The 24,064-nt window shown below is 36.9% G+C and overlaps 1 protein-coding gene across 2 annotated transcripts in view; it reads left to right on the forward strand.

Moving 5' to 3' along the window:
* LOC127444912 (prostaglandin F2 receptor negative regulator-like) overlaps positions 1-21,644 on the forward strand; it is a 58,886-nt gene extending 37,242 nt beyond the window's left edge. The window contains exons 5-9 of one of the 2 annotated variants that reach the window (XM_051704567.1): positions 1,969-2,385; positions 3,564-3,974; positions 7,279-7,386; positions 15,025-15,330; positions 16,598-21,644. In XM_051704567.1, the coding sequence (XP_051560527.1) occupies positions 1,969-2,385; positions 3,564-3,974; positions 7,279-7,386; positions 15,025-15,330; positions 16,598-16,761 (1,406 nt within the window). In that variant the 3' untranslated portion in view covers positions 16,762-21,644. The remainder of the gene's footprint in view (positions 1-1,968; positions 2,386-3,563; positions 3,975-7,278; positions 7,387-15,024; positions 15,331-16,597) is intronic. The other variant, XM_051704568.1, reaches the window with a different exon arrangement.
* Positions 21,645-24,064: the final 2,420 nt, after the last annotated feature.

The following is a 24,064-nucleotide window of genomic DNA, read 5'->3' on the forward strand; positions in this document are numbered from 1 at the left end:
ATCACCCTGGGATGCTTTTTAAACAGTATTGAAGGAGTTCCCATCTATATGCTGGGTACTTAGTGGCTGCTTTTCTTAATTATTCGGTCCAAGTCATCCATTTCAAAAACTTTTTTTTATTTTTATAAAATTTTAGTTTTGTAATTAAATAAATTAATATGTTGGCACAAATATATTTTTGTCTACAAAACTAATTTCAAACATTTAAGCATACGCCTTCAGATCAAAAGCTTTGTAAGATCATGAGAAACATTTCAGGCAAGTGACCCCAAACTTTTGAATGGTAGTGTGTGTGTGTGTGTGTGTGTGTGTGTGTATATATATATAGTTAGTATGCCCTTATAAAAGGTAAAAATGCCCCTGAAAATCAATTTAGTTGGCAAATATTGCCCCTTAAAAGTTAAAGTCTTGTGCTAGTTTGAGAGAATGTTTTCTTAGGCAAACCATGTAAGTCTTAGTTTTTCCGTGTGTGTATATGTGTGTCTTGTACTGCTCACCCAAGCATGAAGGTGCCAGCTGTATAGGAAAAGACATAGGGAGTCCTTCACCAAGTGTGCACCTTTCATCATGCTGCTGGGCACACAGCCCAGAAACACTTGACAGTGTTGTATTAACAGCCTGGTAGCAGGGTCACTGTACACCTTTAATGAGTGTGCATTTGTGTGTATATTTTGAAAGTGAAGAGGAACAATTGCACTGTCTCAGATTTCTCACCTATTTAATGGTGAAGTGTGTAATGTTTGTCTATATTCAAGTACTTCCTCCTAATTTAGTTTAATTTGCACAGTCAACTATAAGTAAGCCTTAAGACATTAGACGAGTAAAAACACTATGGCTTTGTGGCACTTTCAAAGCTATGTTTGTGTGATTTCCACAATAAATATATTCAAGTCAAGGTCAAGTTGTTGGATGGCCAGCAAGAGATACGTTTTAATCTTCGAGTAAAGATGGGAAAATTGTCATGTTGCAGGACGCGGGGTTTTGTCAAAGTTTTTCTAGAAAGTCAGTCCACTGGCGGCCATCTTTGGAATGCTCTCAGGAGGCTATTTCCAGTCGTGACAGTGCAGCTTGAATGGGGAAAGACAGAAATCTCAAAAATGGTTGGTCAAGATTATGATCAAAGAACATATTTTAAATTAGCAATAAAATTTGACGATACTGGAATCACAAGTTGTGCTTCTTTACCTCATATTACACTAAAAAAACGCCATTTTCCTGGCTTGTATTGCTAATGTGCATGCTCGTTTTTGAGTTGATTGACAGGCGATGTCTGCATCTAAAAGATAATTTGTCTATTTTAAATGTAAGGCGGGACTTCCTTTCTACACCTGTTGACTGTTGGGTGCTTAGAGCCTCTTGGTTAGGCGTTCCAATTTCTCTCATAAATTTTAATAGAAATGCCCTGTCTCTTCTAAGTTCTAGACTAAAAGCCAGAACATACTGCGATTTGTCGTGTGCTGCTACAGCTTGCGCAAATTCCGGCATCAGCGCAATACGTGCGGACTGTCTGCGTACAGCCCAGTTTTTCTAGACACACAATGATGCAAAATGTCTGTATCTGTGCACGTATCTGTGGAGTTGACAGGGCTTTAAGAGTATCACAAAGCAGTCTGTATGGGCTCATGGTAAAAAGAGTATACCTTAAAAGGCAGGAGCGCTCGACCATGCTTGACACGTGACGGTACATGAAAAAAATACCCTAGCTTTAAAGCAGAAAGTTTTGTCCACATTGTTTTAAACATCTAACCCAAAGTATTAAACTTCATCATCTATCTGCAACCACCCAGAATACTCAAGCAACAACTTAGCAATGTGTTAAAAATAGTTTTGAACATCCGAAGAACCTGTTGGCATTGTTCTGACAACGACCCACAACCTAGCATTGTATGACAACTTCTGCATAGGCAAGCACCACTGTTATTTTCAAAAAATCATCTTTAATATTTTCTCTTTCTCTTTTTGTTCCAGATTACACTGTTGTTCTCAACGCACCTGTGACGGCAAAGTTCTCAGGTGACCCAACAGAGTTGGAATGCAAAGTTGTGAACAAGTCCAACCTTCACAATGTACGACTAGGAGTGTCGTGGTTATACAAAGGAACTCTGCCTGGAGTTGACCCGGCAACTGCTCAAACAATTGCGTTATTGGATGAAAATGGAACCCTTGTACCAGGAAAGTCATACAAGCGTCGCATAGAGGTGGGACATATCACAGCTTCACGAACAGAACCTTACACGTTCAAGCTCCGTCTCCTGCACACAATGGACACAGACACTGGAGAATACTCTTGCACCGTCACAGCATGGATTCTGTCTCGTCATGGGAACTGGAAAAAGGTTGCAGAGTTCCTGACCCCTGGACTCAAAGTCAGCTTTGCTAACCAGCGTGAGTAAGCATGCGTTTGGATTCTATAAATCTTAAAGAGTTCACCCAAAAATCATTTACTTACTCACAAAACCTGTATGACTTTCTCCCCACCATCGAACACAAAAGAAAATAATCTCTATAGAGCCCAACGGTGCCCGCCCACTGTTTCAGCTGCCATGGTTCCGGAAGTATTTTCCCATACAGATTTTATTAAGTCTTTCATAAAAGAGTTCTATGTTATTAAGGCTCTACAAACACCTGCTGTTAATATCACAGATGAAATGTTCACGCCTCTGTTCTTGATGGCAGTGTTACCTCCACTCTTTGACTGTCTGACACATTGCAGCTCATTTTCTGCATCAATCCAATGCATTTTCCACATCCAATATCCATAGACACATTGGTACCGGTTGACTTACGCTAACAACATCTCTTTGTCCTCTGTAATGGGCAATTGTCATTTTCATGAGGAAGTAAACCAATGCAGTTTTCTATTACATGCTGATGTGTTTTTTGAGATGCAGGACTGATGCATGTCTCTGCAGGGCACAATTTATTCTGACATGTGCTGTGCAGTTTCAAAACAATATCACTGTACTGACAATTACAGTTGCAATTGCTGCTATAACAACTCTAAGAACATTTGGCATAATTTTGCCATTATCTTATATTGTCACTCCTATATTTAGATTTGTTCTGTATCTCAGGACACTTGGCAGTACTTTGTCTTTTTTTACAAAAGTCCAATAAGATGTTGCAAAGTACTAAATGTCTGAATTGCTGTAAACTGAGTGTTCTTATGTATGTATTTTTATGTTGAAATTTCTGCAGCTTGGGAGACTTCATGGAGTTCTTACGTTTCTTTAAATTATTAACCTTTTCTCTGATGTTTCTCCTTAAACCGATAACTAAGGTGGTGGGAAGGCTGATAACCGATTAATTGGCCGATTAGTTTTTAAAATCAATTTATAGAATGTTAACATTATTATTTTTATTATTGCGGGCACAGAAAAAGAGTCCAAAATGAATGAAATTCCATATGTGGTATATTATATGTGGATTTTGCCGATAACCAATAGTTCCAAAAATCAACTATCTGCACCGATTAATCGGTAAAATCAATATATCAGTCTACAGCAGACACAGTTGAAATAATAAAAATAACTTATTTGTGCTTTGTTTTTTTAATCGAAAAGCAGGCCCTGTCCTCGGTGTAGTGGCCCGACGTCTTCGAGAAGCGACGGCTGCCGGATCGACATTTGAGATGAGCTGCCAGGCCAACGCTCAAAACCTCCCGCAAGGAGTCGGTTTTTCCATTCTTATCTTATTTGAGAAGGCCGTAGGGTCACCCAGCCACAAACTGGCCTCATTGGGTCCAGACATGGTTCTTCGATTGGAGGACTTGGGTGAACCGGGTCGACGGAACAGCTTGATGCTGGTGAAGACTGGGAAGAAGGAGTTCCAATTCCGTATTCAAGGGGTGCAGGTGACTGATCGTGGGTTCTACTCATGTGAGATGAGAGTCTGGACGAAGCAACTTGGTGAAGACTGGGTGGAGATGGCCAAAGGAGTGTCCAATAAGGTTCAGATCGCCTTCGAGCACAAAGGTAGAGAATTTAAGGCATTTTTTAAATGTTTGTTCCATTAAACCATTAGCGTTTCTCTCTAGATAGCTAGCTGTAAACAAATTGACCCTTGTTTGGGTAAACAAATAATAGGTAAATGGAACACAAAAGCAGATTTTAAACATAATGTTAGCCTGAGTCACATGAGGATGAGTAAAAGATGAACATAGAAGAAGATTGTTGGAAGACTGGTTGGAGATGGACAAATCAGTGTCCAATAAGCTTCACGTGGCTTTTGAGCACCAGGGTAGAAAATGTAAAATGTATGTGGGTAGGGCTGGATGATATATTGAATATTCACAATATTATTGCATTGATTTTGCTGCCGATACACTGTAAAATTAAGCAATATCGTGAATATCGCGATGACTGTAATGTGCATTTTATTGGGCCACTATGTTTCATAAAGAACGCGACATTAGACTAATTTCACAATTGTTCAGGGCTGCACAGTTCATCAAAATAACATTAAAATCTCAGTATTGTCATGTGTGATTATTAAACCACAAATGGCTGCGATTTACTTCAATGAATACATGGTCTGTGTGCACTTTAGAGTGAACGAGTGACGCAATGTAGCTGTCTCAGAGCAGTTTGCGTGCATTGTGAAAGCAAAGTGCTGCAGGTTTACACATTTGCGCAATTCCGAAAATTTGTAACCGCTACGGGACACCGTATCACAGAAAACAAGGTGACAGCTTTTCACCAAGTTTGTAACGAGCAACATTAAAAACAAGACACACTGACACTACAGTGCACATGCAGTGTTTTACCAAAATAAAAGCTCCAGATGAAGTAAACATGACAAAATTATATTACTATTGTACAAAACAATTATAATCTGCAAAAATAATAATAATAATTATCCGTTGATGTGTTCGTAATGGTAAATTTTTTCATTGGTAAGTAATGCTGATTTTTCCATTTTTACCTAAAAAACATATAGTTCTGGCATTATAAAAATATTGCTTACTCTGCCATTACCAGTTTGGGGAGTTTGGGGTGGCACTATCTGTTTGTTCGGTCAATGGCACATGGAGGGAGCAGTTGGGAAAACAATATTTATTTTTGCAGTTCCATTTGGTGAGGCTAGTGGCGCAGACAAGTTGACCTACAAAAAGTTAATGAACTGTATTTCTTGGCGAATTAACACATTTTTGCGATAATTGTGAATTCCTATATTTATTAAACACTGTTACACGCCGCTCTGGAAAACTCAAATCTGATTGGTCAATGATGCCATCCAGTGGTCCTATATTTCTACTGTAACAACTGCACATCCACATATTAGACCGCTCATCCTGGTACTGCGAGCTGTCTCTCCTGCTTCTCGGATCACTGTGCGAACTCTACAATAAGCTATTAAAATAATTTAAACTCAAATCAATGTTTCATGTTTATGTGTTTATTTATTTGGTTAGTAGCCATGTAATAAGCGGGATAATGTACAGTCTGCAGGTTATCGCAAAATAAACCCCTTCAGGCTGATACAAACCCTGATCACCCTGTCAAGATTAATTGTGCGATAACCAGCTGAATGTACATTATCCCTTACTTAGTGTCTTGTACTATCATATTACCGTCACTGTAACGCATGACCTGTCATGTCTTATAACATTTGCTTTCATATACACTGGCGGCCAAAAGTTTGGAATAATGTACAGATTTTGTTCTTATGGAAAGAAATTGGTACTTTTTTTCACCAAAGTGGCATTCAACTAATCACAATGTATAGTCAGGACATTAATAATGAGAAAAATCACTATTACAATTTGAAAAAAAAAAATTCAGAACTTCTTAAACTACTTTTTCTCATCAAAAAAATCCTCCATGTGCAGCAATGACAGCTTTGAAGATCCTTGGCATTCTAGCTGTCAATTTGCCCAGATACTCAGGTGACATTTCACCCCACGCTTCCTGTAGGACTTGCCATAGATGTGGATGTCTTCTCGGGCACTTCTCATGCACCTTACAGTCTAGCTGATCCCACAAAAGCTCAATGTGGTTAAGATCCATAACACTCTTTTCCAATTAACTGTTGTCCAATGTCTGTGTCTTGTTTTTCTGTTTCAAAAGTGGCTTTTTCTTTGCAATTCTTCCCATAAGGCGTGCACCCCTGAGTCTTCTCTTTACTGTTGTACGTGAAACTGGTGTTGAGGGGGCCTGGGTAGCTCAGTGGTAAAGACGCTGGCCACCACCCCTGGAGTTCGCTAGCTCGAATCCCAGGGCGTGCTGAGTGACTGGGAGGGTAGAGTCACATGGGGTAACCTCCTCGTGGTCGCTATAATGTGGTTCATTCTCGGTGGGGCACGTGGTGAGTTGAGCGTGGTTGCCGCGGTGGATGGCGTGAAACCTCCACGTGCGCTATGTCTCCGTGGCAGCGTGCTCAACAAGCCATGTGATAAGATGAGCGGGTTGATGGTCTCAGACACAGAGGCAATTGGGTTTCCGGACTGAGGCGAATCACTACGCGACCTCGAGGACTTAAAAAGCACATTGGGAATTGGGCATTCCAAATTGGGAGAAAAAGGTGAAACCCCCCCCCCCAAAAAAAAAAGAAACTGGTGTTGAGCGGGTAGAATTCAATGAAGCTCTCAGCTGAGGACATGTGATTCTCAAACTAGAGACTCTGATGTACTTATCCTCTTGTTTAGTTGTACATCTGACCTTCTGCATCTCTTTCTGTCCTTGTTAGAACCAGTTGTCCTTTGTCTTTGAAGACTGTAGTGTACACCTTTGCATGAAATCTTTTTTGGCAATTTCAAGCATCGTGTAGCCTTCATTCCGCGAAACAATAATTGACTGACGAGTTTCTAGAGAAAGCTGTTTCTTTTTTTGCCATTTTTTACCTAATATTATCTTTAAAACATGCCAGTCTGTTGCATACTGTGGCAACTCAGAAACAAACACAAAGACAATGTTAAGCTTCATTTAACAAATCAGTAGTATTTGATATAATGGCAAGTGATTTTCTTGTACCAAATTAGCAATTTAGCATGATTACTCAAGGATAAGGTGTTTGAGTGATGGCTGCTGGAAATGGGGCCTGTCTAAATTTGATAAATGACATTTTTCAAATAGTGATGGTGCTGTTTTTTACATCAGTAATGTCCCGACTACATTTTGTGATCAGTTGAATGCCACTGTGGTGAATTAAAGTACTAATTTCCTTCTGAAACAGCTAAATCTGTTTGGCTGCCAGAGTATGTAAAAGCAAAATTTCTTAATGTTGGTCATTGCCATACAGCTGAAGCTATTTTCATCTTGTTTAATCAAATTTCACAAGGTCCAGTATTTGATGTATCCATCGGTTCTGACACAACGAGTGTTAGCCCCTGGGAAACCACCAAGATGGAGTGTGATGTGAGTGTTACCGGCACGTCCCCTGCTACAGGCGAGTACACATCATTTTTTTGTAATCAACACATGGAGAAAAAATAAAAGCACAGATTAAGGCTATTTATGGATTGTATTACAGTGTCAGTTGTAATTCTCTATTTGAGAATGGCCATTATTCTGTGTTTATCTAAACATCATACGAGTATGTTAATATAGACATCTCTGAGCTGAAAGCAAACATGTTTAAAGGTGCAGTATGTAACAATTTTCATGTAATATTCACCTTTTATTTGCCGATGTGTGAACGGCTCGTAACGCAACTTAACAAATTAGCCCTTCCTGGACTTCCTAGGTTGCCTATTAAAGCCTGTAGACTGATTTTCATGAAAAGGGAGTGGGCCGGATTTGCTGGGAAAATCCAAAGGATGTGACGTTTATGTGTACTCCAAAAAGCCTTGCCTCAGTGCTTCTCTTCCACTATTCAACAGCGACAACTGTATGCAACACTAGGTAACGTTATCTTTGAGATGGAAACCAGTAAACGGCCGGCTCCCAGCACAACACTGACTCCTACACAAACTCAGAGTAAGCCAAAAAAACAAAACATTTATCTACTGAATCCCGTCTAGCTAAGCAGGAACGTGATTGTGGTCGAGCGAAAACTAGAGTGAACATCGGCAGGGCATTTGATTCCTGGAGGGACCTTCGTTTGTTTTTGTGGATCAAAACTGACCCTGACTTGGCATTCTTGTTATTGAACAGGTAAGCTTACATAACTGTAAAGCATGTGAAATATAGTGTCATAAGGATTGATCTGTGTAATTTTTGCCTACTAACGCTGACGAATTGTAAGCTACCTTGCTTCGTAACTTTCAAATAATTTCAACTATCTTCTCTTTATACTAAAAGTCAGGTATGCTGATTCACAGTAACTGACATAATGTTAATATGTAATTATTCAGCAAGGTAAACTACAATAACACATGAAATGAATGCTAGACAATGTTCAAGATAATGCAAAAAGCTCCATTCATTAGTGTAACGTAACTTGGTTATACAGAAAATATGTACATTCTATTGTTATAAAACAATAGCGCATCGATATATCAAAATGACAGTTGTGATGGAATCACATCAGTACTGAATTGTGTCAACATATTTACAATGTACAGTCTATTTTATAAACAGCTACTGTCATCATCCACCAAATTTAGCTAACAGCTATTGATAAAGCTGGCTAGCTAGCTAATGCCGACACTGACTGCATTTATACGATAGCCTATGTATCATGCAAAGAAAAGTGATTACTTCAAACTACAGTCTCGCAAAGCCAGACCTATATCCACACTTTTTTTTAGCCCTGTTCCAGCACTGGAGAGTCAAATATAATATACAGATTCAAAGTTTGTTGTAAAACAATAATAACTGTGTAATTTTAATTAGGCTACCTCATCTGTCAGCATGATGTCGGTGAATCACATTCAGCCTCTTTGTACATTACATCATTGTTTTAGCCGATGCTCTCTCGCATCCCTATGGAGTGTGTGCACGTAGCGCGAGCATGAGCAACAGGTAGCTGGCTGCAGTTCACTTAATGGCCACAAGTGTCATTAATAACAAGGGTTTCTGAATCTTACATACTGCACCTTTAAGATGAGCACAAATACATTTTTTATTATATGTTAAAGGGATGAGTGTCATTTTTTTCTATGTTCAAATAAGTTTCTCGTATCCCAGCTATAAGTAAACCATTTGTAGGTTGACTTTCTAAAGTGTGTAAACGTTGTGGCACTTTCAAAGCATTATTCTGAGTAACTAGAAGTGTGTGTGAGAATTAAATTTTTACATAGCCTCAATTTATTTTTGTCTACTACAATGCTTGGAAATATCTACTTGTCAGTTTGCTCAGGAAACACCTACAACCTGTTGCACAACTCACAGAGCATAAATGTTAATCAGAATTAGGTAATAAACTGCAATTTTTTTATGATGTTACTTCCTGAATGGAATCAAGTTCACACGTGTCTATTCTTGTCCTTTTTGCAGTACAAAAGTTGAAATTAATGTTTAATGTTGGGAAAACAGTTTGCAATAGGACTGATGTCTTGGGAACCTAGTCACAATGTGTTGTTTTTTAACATGCACTAACATGCCACGCTGCATGGAGAATTAAACACCATATATTACGATAAAAGTACTACTAATGCTAAATAGATCATATATATATATATATATATATATATATATATATATATATATATATATATATATATATATATATGCTGATGGGGAAATTATGTAGTGTTTTGGTAAAATTTTACAATAGGCTCTATACGTTAACATTAATTGGTGAATTAGCTATCATCAACTAACAATGAACAACAGTTTTTACAGCATTTATTAATCTTGGTTAATGTTACAGTAATTAAAAGATGTACATTTGCTCTCCATTGAATTCCATAGCTTTCCAAAGAAGCATTTGAGATATTAAAGAGAGCTCATTTGTGATTTCCATTTCCTTTGGGAGTGCAATGTATGCTTGTGAGTTTATGTGCATATGTTTTAAAAACTTTATAGCCTAATCGCCTCTTGTAGTTCAGGGTGTGCCAATTCAAATGTTTGCAATATTTCTTGAAGACACATAAATGCCATATTGTTTCCCCATAAGGATGCTTTGACTCATTGCAGTTTTTCCTTCATCTAATATCTCTCATTCGCTGCTGCTTTATTATTTCTTAAGGCTAAAGGCTTGCCGCATCATTAGCGCTAGGATTAGAGGGATGAAACAGCTTGAACTTCCTCTTGGTTGTGGATCTTTGTTGCCATTTTTCATGTCTTATGTAATGCTCTGCATGCCTGTTGTCCTGGAAAACAAATCTGGAAACTGCAAAAATTAAAAGAGTAGGCCATAGTTAGACCTCTGTATTAAAATCCTTACGTTTTTCCGAACATCATCAAACTTTACAGGAAGAGAAAAGGGGCTCACAATATTAAGGCCCATTCACACCAAAACCAATACTGACAAAAATCGCAATAGAAGATTTGTATAAAACTATCCAAATATTTGTTCATCTTTGCATACGTAAACAAAAGTAAACTGCGGTCATTCACATACATTTACAAATTCACAATGAAACTTACTATACACCGATCAGCCACAACATTAAAACCACCTGCCTAATATCGTGTAGGTCCCCCTCGTGCCACCAAAACAGTGCCAACCCGCATCTCAGAATAGTATTCTGAGATCATATTCTTCTCACCACAATTGTACAGAGTGGTTATCTGAGTTACCATAGATTTTGTCAGTTCGAACCGGTCTGGCCATTCTCTGTTGTCCTCTCTCATCAACAAGGCGTTTCCGTCCACAGATCTGCCGTTCACTGGATGTTTTTTTGTTTTTGGAACCATTCTGAGTAAATTCTAGAGACTGTTGTGGGTGAAAATCCCAGGAGATCAGCAGTTACAGAAATACTCAAACCAGCCCATCTGGCACCAACCATCATGCCATGGTTCAAATCACAAAGATCACATTTTTTTTTCTCCATTCTGATGGTTGATGTGAACATTAACTGAAGCTCCTGACCCATATATGCATGATTTTATGTACTGCACTGCTGCCACACGATTGGCTGATTAGATAATCGCATGGATGGTTGTTGGTGCCAGATGGGCTGTTTATTTTTTACAACTGTCGCAGCGAAAATTTGTTTCGGTTGAACTGTCAGTAACACTAGAATAATTCTAAAAAGGACCTCTAAAAAGGATTTACAAAGATCTATGGCCATTGTTGAAAATCAGTTGGGTTAAGCACATTAAATTAAATGCCTTTTTGCTATTTATTCACTACAAGTCCCTCAGGCCAATTGTGTGCACAGGCATGTCAGTCCATATCTCTGAGTTACCAGCTATGACCTCAGAAGCAACCATGATCCATTCTCTGTTCTCACCCTACAGACTCTATAAACATCACTCAATCCACTGACCTTGTCCTCATCATTATTGTAAGTCAAGTTCCAAACACATCAGCTCAGGATGGACACTGGATAGTGATTGTGGGAAGGCATAATGATAAAATGTTCCATTGTTGACTCTATCAGTAAATTGTGGACCATTTAGATTCACATCAGTCCCTTCTTTCAACTATTGAGTTTATTAAGGCAAACATCAAAATTATTGAGGGTGTACTGAGTATTAAAAAAAGGCTTAACCTTAAATACTAAATTTAAGCATGTAACTGATCTTACAATGGTTGTGTTACGGATGTGTATGATTTTGTTTAGTAGGGGTGTGCTATGATTTCTAAGCAATTGGATTAAGACATTTTGTCTGTTGTGCTCTAAAATGTGTGGGAAAAAATCCCATAGACTCTGAGCATTGAAAGACCTGAGCACTCAATATGAGCTCAAACATTTCTCATCAAATTCTCCCGAGAACAAATGATCAGAGCTATGCTGACCACAATCTTTTTAGAGCTCTTTACTGTTATGTCGACGCATTTGTTTCTATTTTTATTTCTCATTAGAGTGTTAAGCAGAAGCATCTGAGACCAAATTGATACTTAAATAAAATATAACAAAGTACTCCATGAAGTCTCCAGAGTTTTGAAAGAGCAACATCTAAGAAATTTACAGCAGGCTTGTGTCATTCAGATGCAGAAATGGTAAATGCAAATAATAAACTGCGATTAAATATAAACATGCTTATTCAAGGCCAAAACAGACTCTGCGTAAGTACATGAACACAGACGCTTTTGGCTACACAAGCTCAGTTTGGTATATGTTTGGTCACCACTTGATGGCCAATGCCAAACCAGTTGAGAAGCACTGATGTAATGTGGTTGTTTCTCATTCTCATTCTCCCTCATCCTCTTTTCTATTTTCATTGTCTTCTCCGAGGAGGCAGTTCTGAAGGCAGACGCTGTTCAGGTCTGTGCGTGGGTTTGACAGCGGAGGGCTGTTGTACAGTCAGTCTAATTGCTAGTTTGGGACCGGCGTAGCTTTATACTCTCTCTTGCAGTTTATCTGAAGGGGCAAAAGTCTGTTATTTTTATGGGATGTCACATTTTATAATTGATCTGTAGTTCTTTGAACCAGTAAAAGACTTTAGCAAGAAATGGAGCTGAAACATTTGCAGTTCGAAGAAATGTTGACACAACCTCCATAAATTTAAAGCTATACGCTAAACAGAAAAAAAGCAAAGCATATCATACACATAGTTGTGGATCCTCAAGTAAAAGCAACTCAAAGGAGATTTTTATTTCTAAAAATATGTCCGGGTTTTCTATGAATCACAACTGTCTTTTTAGAGGCAATTTATTTTCTTTCTATTAGGGAAACTGTGCTGTTATAACATCTATTATTGAGGCAGATAAGAAATATAAATCTATTTTATTTTATTAAATTGAGAGAAAAAAAAACATGAAGCAATATTTTAAATATTTTTAAGCTTTGTAAGTGAATATTCTATAAAAAAGTTTTATAAAACAGTGTTAAAGCTCTAAATCTGTTGGTTAGCTATATAGTAAACTAATCTGTTTTGCTTCATTTGAATTCTATATTAATACAAACCATTAAAGCATCACAGTCTACAGATAGCCTGATGAATATTTCTTGGTAGGGCTGGGCGATATGGCTACAAAAAAGATATCTTGATATTTTTCAGCCTATTGATGATATTCAGTATCTTTAATTATGTATTTGCTTAGAATTTTTTTTGTTTTTTTTAAATCATGGAAACCATTATTTCATATCAGCCATTTGTTGGCAAGTACATTTAAACTATTTAATGCATGAAGTACAAATATTGTTAAAAATGATAAGAATGATATTTAATAATTTTCAATTATATGCACCAATGTAAAATAATACATAGATGTATAATAAACAGCATTATGTACATACATATATTTTTGCTAAAAGATATTATTTTTGTGAATAAACATGATGTGCAAAAACTGCAACTTCACACATTTTTCAAATATGTGTAATATACTGAATTATTATTATGGGACCTAGTTAAGTTAATGTAATACATTAAATATATACAGTATCTTATTATTAATAATATAATAGGATATTATTACTATAATGTAATATAGGATTATAATTTTTTTTACACATTAGTAAAATATTTCTGTCATATTTACTTCATTCACCTGGAGTGAATTTGACAGTTTACAATGTTTCTCGTTACAAATCAGGTGAAACCTGTGTAGTGAATATAATGTCTTTGCACTCTTCTAAAGTATATTTGAATTATTGTGTACTATGTATACCTCTGGCTTGTTTCTAATAAAAGTAAAAAAATAAAAACAAAATAAAAATAAATAGAATCAGATGAAACGAAGTCATCTCCATTTCAGTGATACAATGCTGCGTGGGGATGCACCGATCCGATACCTGGATCCGTATCAGCTCCGATACTGAAGCTTTTAGACGGATTGTGTATCGGTCCGACGTGCCTGATCCAAATCCGATACTGTGTGTTAGTCATGTTCTTTACTGTCAAGCTCCAAAAATGACATAAAAGAACCATAAAAACACCATTAAAGCAGTTCATATGACTCGTGCATTTTATTCAAAGCCACTTGAAGATGTGCGATAGCTCGGTGAATCACAAAAGGCTGTGATTAATAAGTAAATATATAGTATGCGCAGCGCCAGCGCATTAGTGAATGGTGCTGCTTTGTTGACACAAACTCACGCACAGGCTGGTGATGCACTTGCGGCTATTTTTAGCCTTCACAGCGGTGTGCAATATTTGAGCGCTACTCAAGAACAGCATCTCAGATGTAGATGCTCAATAGTTCGGTTCACTTATAATATGCATTTAGAATGACACTGGAGGTGCATTTTACCAGAATTTGAATAAGAAGCAAATTAAACTACAGTGAACTTGCCTACAAACAGACACATACAGGACTTCCTGGAGAGTTTAGAATGTCAAAATAAAAGTGTGAGGGTTTAAAAAATGCACAATTTAAATATATTACTGTTGTATTTAAAATTTAAATTAAAAGTCAATAATAATAATATTATTAACAATAAAACACTGGTTTCTTTTCTACTGGAGACTTGAAGACTGGAATTACTGTTAATTTTGCTGCTACATTATCCAGTATACTAGTTAATAATAAAGTGTTTCTTAATAAGCTATACATTTACATTCAAATAATGTGTAGTTAGAGGTTTGTGTTTCTTTACATATTAAAGAGCACTCCCAATTAGTTCCACACAATAAAGATATTCTAAACTGATTATGCAAAAAAACAACACTGGTATCGGTATTGGCCGATACTAAGATTTCTGATATCGGAATCGGACGGGAAGAGAAAAAGTGGTATCAGTGCATCCCTAGTTTTTACATTTATGTAGCAGTTACAAATGTTTGGAATTGTGCAAATGTGTGAACATGCATCACTTTGCTTTTACAGTGCATGAGACTCGCTCTGAGACTGTATCATGAGTCCTGTTGCTTTTCTCATAACAATTATTGATCATATTTGTTTTTCCACCAATTAAAAATGCAATTAAGGGACTCTTCTTTGGGTTTTGCCTAAAAATAAAACCCTTAACCATAGTAAAATCACTGTAACTCACAACCGCTTATGGCTAACAGCGATACATACAGTATTACCAAACACTCAGTCTGATGCATTTTTACCATAATTTTATGATGTCTCTTCCATTAGAAGATGTAGCGTATGAGATGAAGTGGTTTCTGAGTCGATTGAGGGGTTCGAACAGCCCCTTGCTGCTAGCCAGTATGGATCGCTGGGGCGTTGTGCGCAAAATACCGCGCAATGACAGCAGTGACTGTAGCCTGGAGCGTCTGGGACCCCAAGCTTTCACCCTGAATATCCACAGCACCCAGGACAGCGATGCCGGCGAGTATCACTGTACTGCCACACCATGGATACGATCAACTGCCACAGGGGCCTGGAGCAAAGCGCCAGAGGTGACCTCAAAGAGAGTCTTCCTGAACGTGAAGTTCGCATGTGAGTACACTGAGGAAATTCTCTGATGACTAACAAACAGTTGCAACATTTATCGTGCCTGAAGTTATACTAGTTACACAGAATTTTATTATTAGTGGGAAGCTGCCAATGCAATGTTTGACATTGTTCCCACGATAGTATTATGTTAAGCCAGAATTCTCAATGCATGTTGGAACTTGCAAGTGTAAAAATTGAGACAGCTTGTGCATTTGCTTGTTAAAGGAATGGTTCACTCAGAACTTTAAATACTTTGATTATTTCCTCAACCTCAAGTTGTTAAAAATCCTGTATGACATTTCTTCTTTAGTGAAAGGCAAAAGGAGAATATTTCAAGTATGCTCATGCTACTCTTTTTCCATACAGTGAAATACATTTACCAGGGACTATCAAGCTCCGAAAAAGACCAAAAACACCATAAAAAGTACTATAAGTAGTCCATGAAGTATGACTTAATAAAAGTATTATGACTTGTGCACTATATTCCTTGTCTTCTGAAGCCATGTAATAGCAAATGGAAAAAGAAATGTAATGATTCTGGTTCCATTATTGATTCTTTTAGTACTTTTGAGTAATAAATATTTTTTTAAATAATGCAATTCTTATTGGATATTCTACCCTTAGCAGTCTGTTACCAAATGATATGATTATTTCATATTTAACAGAACTGATTCTTGCAAAAGGTGTGTTTATGCAGACCTTTTATGAAGATATTTTATTCATTCATTAATGTTAAAAAAAACAAAAAGAAAATAATTCCTTGTGGTTCAGTAAGTTTTTTTTTTTTATTATTATTCACTAAAAGAATAGGCTGGTAAAAGCCATTAGTTTGGTAGGAAACACTGTATGTTGTGGTATAGATTCAAACGACTCATAAGAATCATTTGTTCTGTAATTAGACAGCACTGATTTTGCTGTATGTTTCTCATAGTAAGAGTAAGTTGCTCGGGAATCGGACACGTTAACTAAACCGGAAGTCATTAAAATAATTTTGTTCTGGTTCTTGGAATTTTTTACAAAATATATATTTTTTAAATCTTATTCAGAAACATTTCTATGTTCCCAACCATACGAATTAAATCAAAAAGCTATGATGGAGGGGAGCACTGAACAACGTGATGTGAATGTTCCACCTAAGAAAGAAAGTCAAACGGGTTTCAAAATAACATGAGGGTATCACAAAAATGATAACAGTATTTGCTTTTTGGGTGAACTATTCCGATGTCCATAGAATTTGTGTGTATGTGTCAAATGTTTGGTCTCTTTTTAGTGTGGGACTCAATGAAGCTGCCTTTGCTGTACGGGATCTGTGCTTCAGTGACTGTGGGTGTCATTTCCCTCGTCCTGGGTCTGATCTGTGCTCACTGCTGCTGTAAAAACACTACACCTACACCACGCTCTCGCAACAAACTCATGGAGCTGGAGATGGACTGACAAGCACAGTGTTGAAATAGCTTCCCCCTTCCCAAATGGACACCATGGTGACAATTAAACAAACAAGCGAAGCATCGGAGATGAAGTACTGTTACTTTTTACGCACGGCTGGAAGGGACAACCGTAGGAAATGGGAGCTACACTCTCAGAGGAAATAACTACTGTAAAAGCGGCAACTGCCTGGGCGACATTACAGACTTTATTGCACTAAACATATTGTTCTATCAGCAGGAACACGTTTTTTTTGTTTGTTTTTTTTTTGTTTTTTTTGGATTAATGGAAGTTTCTTCAATGTCACTACAGTTTTAAATGGAAAAAAAAGAAGTATTTTACGAGATACCTACCAAGTTTTCTCAAAATTGAACGATTGTTTTACACTACATCAATGCTCCAAAGAGCCTATCTGCTTTCACATCAGGGTTAAAAATACTAGTTTATACTTTTAGACAGTTAGACGCAAGTTATAAACTTTAAAGATACTACTTTATACCACAATTCTTCTAAGTATGGTGCTACTCCCCTTTCGTAAGACATTTGGAAGAGCTGAAGCTCTGTAGAATGTGAGTAAAATGAGCTTATTTTTTTGTCCTTGATTTTGTGACACAATGTTAATGTGTCAGACTTTATGCACTGTTCGGTCTTATTGTGCTACAAATCTTGATCAAAACTGATCGGTCTAAACTGACCATGTAATTGAATGAAAGTTTGAGTGAATGGCCGACTGGTTAGTTGCCATGGTTAAGGTAATGAAATGTTGACTTGTAGGCAAAAAAACGTACTCTTTGCAAATGGGCCAACGCATTGTAAGCGCCCCATTGAACATACTTAACACACACGCTATAGCATTACTGTATCGGTAACAAACCTCAGTACTCAAGGGGGCAATAGAGTTTTCTTCAAATGTCTGTGCAATTAAACAGTATGTGTTACTATTCAGGTAGCTAGCTGTGAACATGTCAACAATTTATAGATTGACTAAGTTTAACTAACTTAAATTTCTTAACTATTCAATCGGCTAGATATAGAGAGCAAAATAGTGTCCGCCTTGGTTCCGTGTGTATTTTTCCCATTCATTTTTTTTCCATAGGGATTTCATAAAATCGTTTTAAGCCATGAACCAAACCAACCAGCTCTGGGGTGAATCACAACATTACAAACTTTGATTTGAAGCAAAAAAGTATTTGAAAATCAGACAAAAGATCAAGGGACAAGACTGTGTACTTAACATCTTTAACAAAGGAATGAACTACAATTCCATGAAGTATTATGAATGATGTAATCTAATTTAAAAGTGAAAAATATAAAACTATTGATTTAAAGTTGTTCATTGCTAAATATTCAGATATATACAAATATACAAGTAGTTTGAGACTGTTGGGAGAGTGACTCGATTGCATCATTCACATTTTTGCAGAGCTCTTTTTGCACGCTTTGTTGACTGCTATTCTCTTATTGATGGATTGTTTCCCTTCAGGATAATGGGAAGTGTATTTCTTCACCAGAAATTCCACTAATAAACACACATTTTTCAAAATAAAGTTTAAATAATGTGGACTGATTGCTCCAACAGAAGCATATACCATCGGTTTTATCGTTTATCAAAGTTATCTTTAAAAATCAATTCACCTATGGAAAAAAATTATGGGATTTTTACTTTCGGAACTCTGATTTTATCTGACTTTGAATGCTTTTCAAAAATGCTTTTCCAGTAATCACCAATGACTGGAAAAGTAATGGAAAAGTCTTGAAATTTCATTGGTCAAAAAGGGTGGGAACCAAGCATTTGCATTCATGTACTTGAGCATAGACTATGTTTTGGCTCATTGACTGCAATTGAGGTCAAGGTTTGGTTAGTATGGACTTGTGCCTTGGGCCTGCTTTTAAAGGTTTTCTCAGCATTTTGTACCTTCTCCATCACAAGGACAACAAAGCCCTATTCACACGAAAGAGCCCTGATAGTAGAGATTTACAGTGCTCGCAAGGCAGTATGGCACTGCAAAAAAATTATTTTCTTAGTATAAATATTTAAACGTTTCAACCTGGTCTCACTGAATCTTGTTACTATAGCTGTACTTTTGCGTGGCTTGTATGTATCGCATGGTGTCCTGGTGAAATTAACACTAGAGGCACTACAGCAATTACTTTTATTCACTTTCCCACAAATCAGAAGTAAAACATCAGATTATCAGTTCATAAACCCTTACTTTTTTCTTTGTTCCTCACGCAATGCTGTCTTATGACATCTAAACACTTTTACAATAGTGCATGACTTGTAAGGCGATATACTTTAGCATTTCCATAACCAACTGCATTCACAAGCTTGTTTGAGTGTAATCGAATTGTGCGGTAGCTCAGCTCATAGTGTTGCACTTGTGATGCATGCTCTTCAGGACTCATACCCCGGTCCTTAGCAAGTCAACACGTAAGCTGAAAGTGTCATAGAAGCACCTAAAATGAAGTGGTTGCTTCAGCGCTTGTTTTTTGTTTGCTTTCTCTGACACAATCGGGTAGGTTTAGGGTTGGGAGGTAGTTTTTTTTAATTTATTATTATTTATTTAAAACTCGATAGAGCATTAACCTTAAAAAAAAAACCTCATCCGTTTGGGAGAACATTGAACTCTCTTTTAGCGCCACACAGAAGACATTTCACCTCGTGACTGCAGTGATGCATTTTAGGAGCCACATAATATAATTTGGCAAAAATGTCAACACAGTCATGCAGTTTTAATGAGATCAGGCTGAAATGTCTTTAAAGGTGCACTAAATAATTGTTTTGCTAATTGCTCAAATTTTAAAAGGGAAATAATTATACAAAATAGTGTAAGATTTTTACACTTGTTTTCAGAGAATACATATTGAATTATGTTTATTTTTCTTAACCATTGGCAAATAGTCTTTCACTAAATTTTAATAGATGTATTGTATGCTTTAAACAAACAAACAAACAAAGATTTGCCCCATATGTGTTCTTGGATAGTGTTTGGCAGATATATACTAGAGCTGCATCTGGATAAATCTGGTTTTATATGTTTGTGAGATATTGCAGACAGAAAAGGCTTTCATTTACAATAGATGCATATGTTGTTGCTATGGATTCATGTTATTGTTTTTTTTTTTTGTTTTTTTTACTATTTAGAACATATTTTTTGACATACAGTGGGGTCCATAAGTCTGAGATCACTAGTGGAAAACATACATGAATTTCAGTATTCTGACATTTCTTATTCATGTTGCATCACTGCATCATTATTTTTTCTGTGTTTTCAGTTGTTCCTAAAACTTCTACAACTTTAAAAGGTGTAAATTACATTTTGAATCCCAGATTTTCATTGTGGGCTTTTGGGACCCCATTGTAGTTTTATTTATTTATTTTTTTCCCAACAGCACATTTGTACTAAATTCTGTATAACTGTGCCATATATTTTTTTCCATGTTTCAATAAGGATTTTTAAGACCTCTTCAGCTCTCAAAGGAAATTACAGTAAATGTTTTCTATATGACGTTTCATTATCCTGTTTTTTTTTTTGGTCATAATTTTCCCTCTCGTTGAGAAATCTTTGCTGTCTTCTGCTATAATTGCTGCTGATTGGCTGTGTGTGATTGGAAAGACGTTTGCCGCTTGTGACAGGCAGTTTGTGCTCGCTCTGTTTCAGCTTGCTCCACTTTTCTCTTTCTTGCATTTCTTTTTTTAGCTACAGTCTGCTGCTGTTCTTGAAGTCACTCTAACCTCGCTATTTGTCATTGTCAGTTACATGTGTTATTATGAGTTGAGGCAGGGAACACAGCGTGAAAATATGTTAAAAACACTGTAGCTGTACCATGGTACAGTGATGGTATCAGTTGGTAATACCATACTCTGATATATATATATATATATATATATATATATATATATACACACACACACACACACACACACACACACACACAGTTTAAGACGTTTACATACACCTTAGCCAAATACATTTAAACTCAGTTTTTCACAATTCCTGACATTTAATCGTAGAAAACATTCCCTGTCTTAGGTCAGTTAGGATCACTATTTTAAGAATGTAAAATGTCAGAATAATAGTAGAGAGTATTTCAGCTTTTATATCTTTCATCACATTCCCAGTGGGTCAGAAGTTTACAAACACTTTGTTAGTATTTGGTAGCATTGCCTTTAAATTGTTTAACTTAGGTCAAGGTTCTTCCTTGCTGAGCAGCCTCTCAGGTTATGTCGATATAGGACTCATTTTACTGTAGATATAGATACTTGTCTACCTGTTTCCTCCAGCATCTTCACAAGGCCCTTTGCTGTTGTTCTGGGATTGATTTGCACTTTTCGCACCAAACTACGTTCATCTCTAGGAGACGGGATGCATCTCCTTCCTGAGCAGTATGATGGCTGCATGGTCCCATGGTGTTTATACTTGCGTAGTGTTTTGTGTACAGATGAACGTGGTACCTTCAGGCATTTGGAAAACTGGTCCACAATTTTTTTTCTGAGGTCTTGGCTGATTTCTTTTGATTTTCCCCTGAATGTCAAGCAAAGAGGCACTGAGTTTGAAGGTAGGCCTTAAAATACATCCACAGGTACACCTCCAATTCAGTACACCTCCTATCAGAAGCTAATTGGCTTATTGTCGAAAAGCTTGACATCATTTTCTGGATTTTTCCAAGCTGCTTAAAGGCACAGTTAACTTGGTGTATGTAAACTTCTGACCCACTGGAATTGTGATATAGTCAATTAAAAGTGAAACAGTCTGTCTGTAAACAATCGTTGGAAAAATTACTTGTGTCATGCACAAAGTAGATGTCCTAAACGACTTGCCAAACTGTAGTTTGCTAATATGAAATCTGTGGTGGTTAAAAAAATGAGTTTTAATGACTTTCAACCTAAGTGTATGTAATAATCTGACTTCAACTGTATATATATATATATATATATATATATATATATATATATATATATATATATATATATGTGTGTGTGTGTGTGTGTGTGTGTGTGTGTGTGTGTGTGTGTGCGTGCGTGTGTGTTTATATCATGGCACTGTATGATTGCCATATTCAGATACCTTGGTATTTACACAATACTCCAAGGAGATTCCATAATACGTGTCCAAAAAACAGGGCATGGTACTTCTACATGAGTATTTTCTTTCACTGATTAATATGCCATTTGACTCCAAATTGTTGTGTTTACAAGATAAGTTTGCCACAAGTTGGGATGGCTAGTGGGCTGGCAAAGTTCATTTTTAGAGTGGCAGATGCCACCCCATTCCATCTGGCCCCACCCCTGCACATTTATATTACATTTGTCACTCCAAGGTCCTTTTAGAAATGTATTTTATTGTACCAACACAAACAGATATGTATGAATGTGTGGAAAAGCATGTCTGGGTCATATTTCACTCTGAAAGATATATATTTGCATAAATATGAATGAGTACAATAAATTATATTCTCAGTGGTGATTTTCATTACTATTACAGTGATTTTTACAGTTTGACTTTAAAAAATTGCTTTAGCAAGTGCACAACAAATGCCATCATATTACAATTCAAATAAAATATATTTTTTGTTTTTAATTAAAGTAATGGATAAAGGATTTGTAATTAGAATTTGGGGTGCTTGATTGTCATAAAAGTAGAAAAACATTTATTTGTAGAAAAAATGAGTTAATTTTCTTCATGCTAAATGTTTTACTTTGGAGAAATGTGACCTTGACATGTTCTTGACAGGTTTTGTGCTCAGGTTACATAAACTTTAGCATGCATAATGCAAGTGTTGCAATTGAATAACACACAAAAAGACTGGTACACTTGTATATAGTTTATATTAGTGGGAAAATACTTTCACACTCTCATAACTCAGACAATGCTGGCTAGATATGCAAGTGTTCAAACAGGTCCTCTTCTACTTGTAAGGCAGTCTGCTGTGAAGGGCGTAATTTCATCACACAACCTACTGCTTCTTTTACTAAAGTCTGTGCCCACATACTCCCCACGGAATGATGCCACCAGCCTTACCCATATGACACTTTACATGCCAGAATGAAAAAGGCTGTGTGCAGAATGGAATACTAGCATTCAGTTTAGGCATGCTGAGTACACACTATTAGAGGTCTGCAACCCGACCCGGGCCCAACGGGACCCGAGAACCCGTTGGGGTTCGGGTTTGTAATTAATGAAAAATAACCAGGCTTATGGAACTTGTTTCGCGCAGGCGCTCTCACTCACAGACGCGCGCGAACGATTTAGGGGCCATTCACACCGAATGTGTTTTTGGCGTGTCTGTTCTGTTTTCCCATTGTTTAAACACATGCTGGACGAATATCTTTGACATTTTCACCGCATCTCGTTTTTTTTTTTTTTTTTTTTTTTTTTTTTTTCTCAGCGTCTTGCGCAGGACTGGCATATTTTAAACACCATGTCAAGTTAAAAAGAAATGCACCTGCTCTCTCTTTCATTCTTTGCGTCATTGTTTTTAGCGCAGGTGTCACAAAGATTCAACATTTTGCATTGCAGATTGTTTGTTTATTGCAGATCGTTCTGCACCAGGTGACGTTTCAGCGCATAAACGGTAAGTCAATGCTTTTTTCCCCTTCTGCTTTGGTGTACTAAGGAGCTGCCGTGCCTTTTTAAAACTGTATGTTTATGTTTCAGTAGTCATATGAATGTTGCGATATGCTTGCATAAGATACAGCCTATTGCAACAGTACTAGCTATGAGAAGAAATTAGATAGTAAGCAGGTTCAGGTCGGGTTCGGGCTTAAATCTGACGGTATCGTTCGGGCTGGGTAGTGTCGGGTCACATGGTCTCGGTAGCCTACGGGTCGGGTTCGAGTTTCTTTGAAAGGCCTGTTCAGACCTCTACACACTGCTGGTTACTTAATTTTTTTTTTTTTCTTTTTTTTTAAAAAGTGAAATGGAACACATTTTTCAACGATAAACATTTCAAACAGTAGTATGCTATTTTGTTGTCATATGACCTCATTATGTGGCATGTTCAATATAGCAAGTGGCATCAAGTTTTCATCTTGGAAATATGCATTTTTGATCCAATTTTGTCCAAAAACTGTTTAATTTAATGTGCATTTTAAATTCTTAAAACTTGTGACCATTAGAGTAACGTAATCATTAGCGGTGTTAAAGTACTGTATGTCCATTCTGTAGCCATGTCTTATCAGCACACTATTCGATCTGAATGGTTCACTCAAAATGAAAATGATCATTTACTCACCCTCATGAAAAAGAACAGCTATAAATAAATGTTTTCATGTCCCACATAAAAAAAGCAAGTCATAGGTCTTTGGGAC

Source organism: Myxocyprinus asiaticus, chromosome 8 (genome assembly GCF_019703515.2).
Source record: "Myxocyprinus asiaticus isolate MX2 ecotype Aquarium Trade chromosome 8, UBuf_Myxa_2, whole genome shotgun sequence".
Taxonomy (NCBI): Eukaryota; Metazoa; Chordata; class Actinopteri; order Cypriniformes; family Catostomidae; genus Myxocyprinus; species Myxocyprinus asiaticus.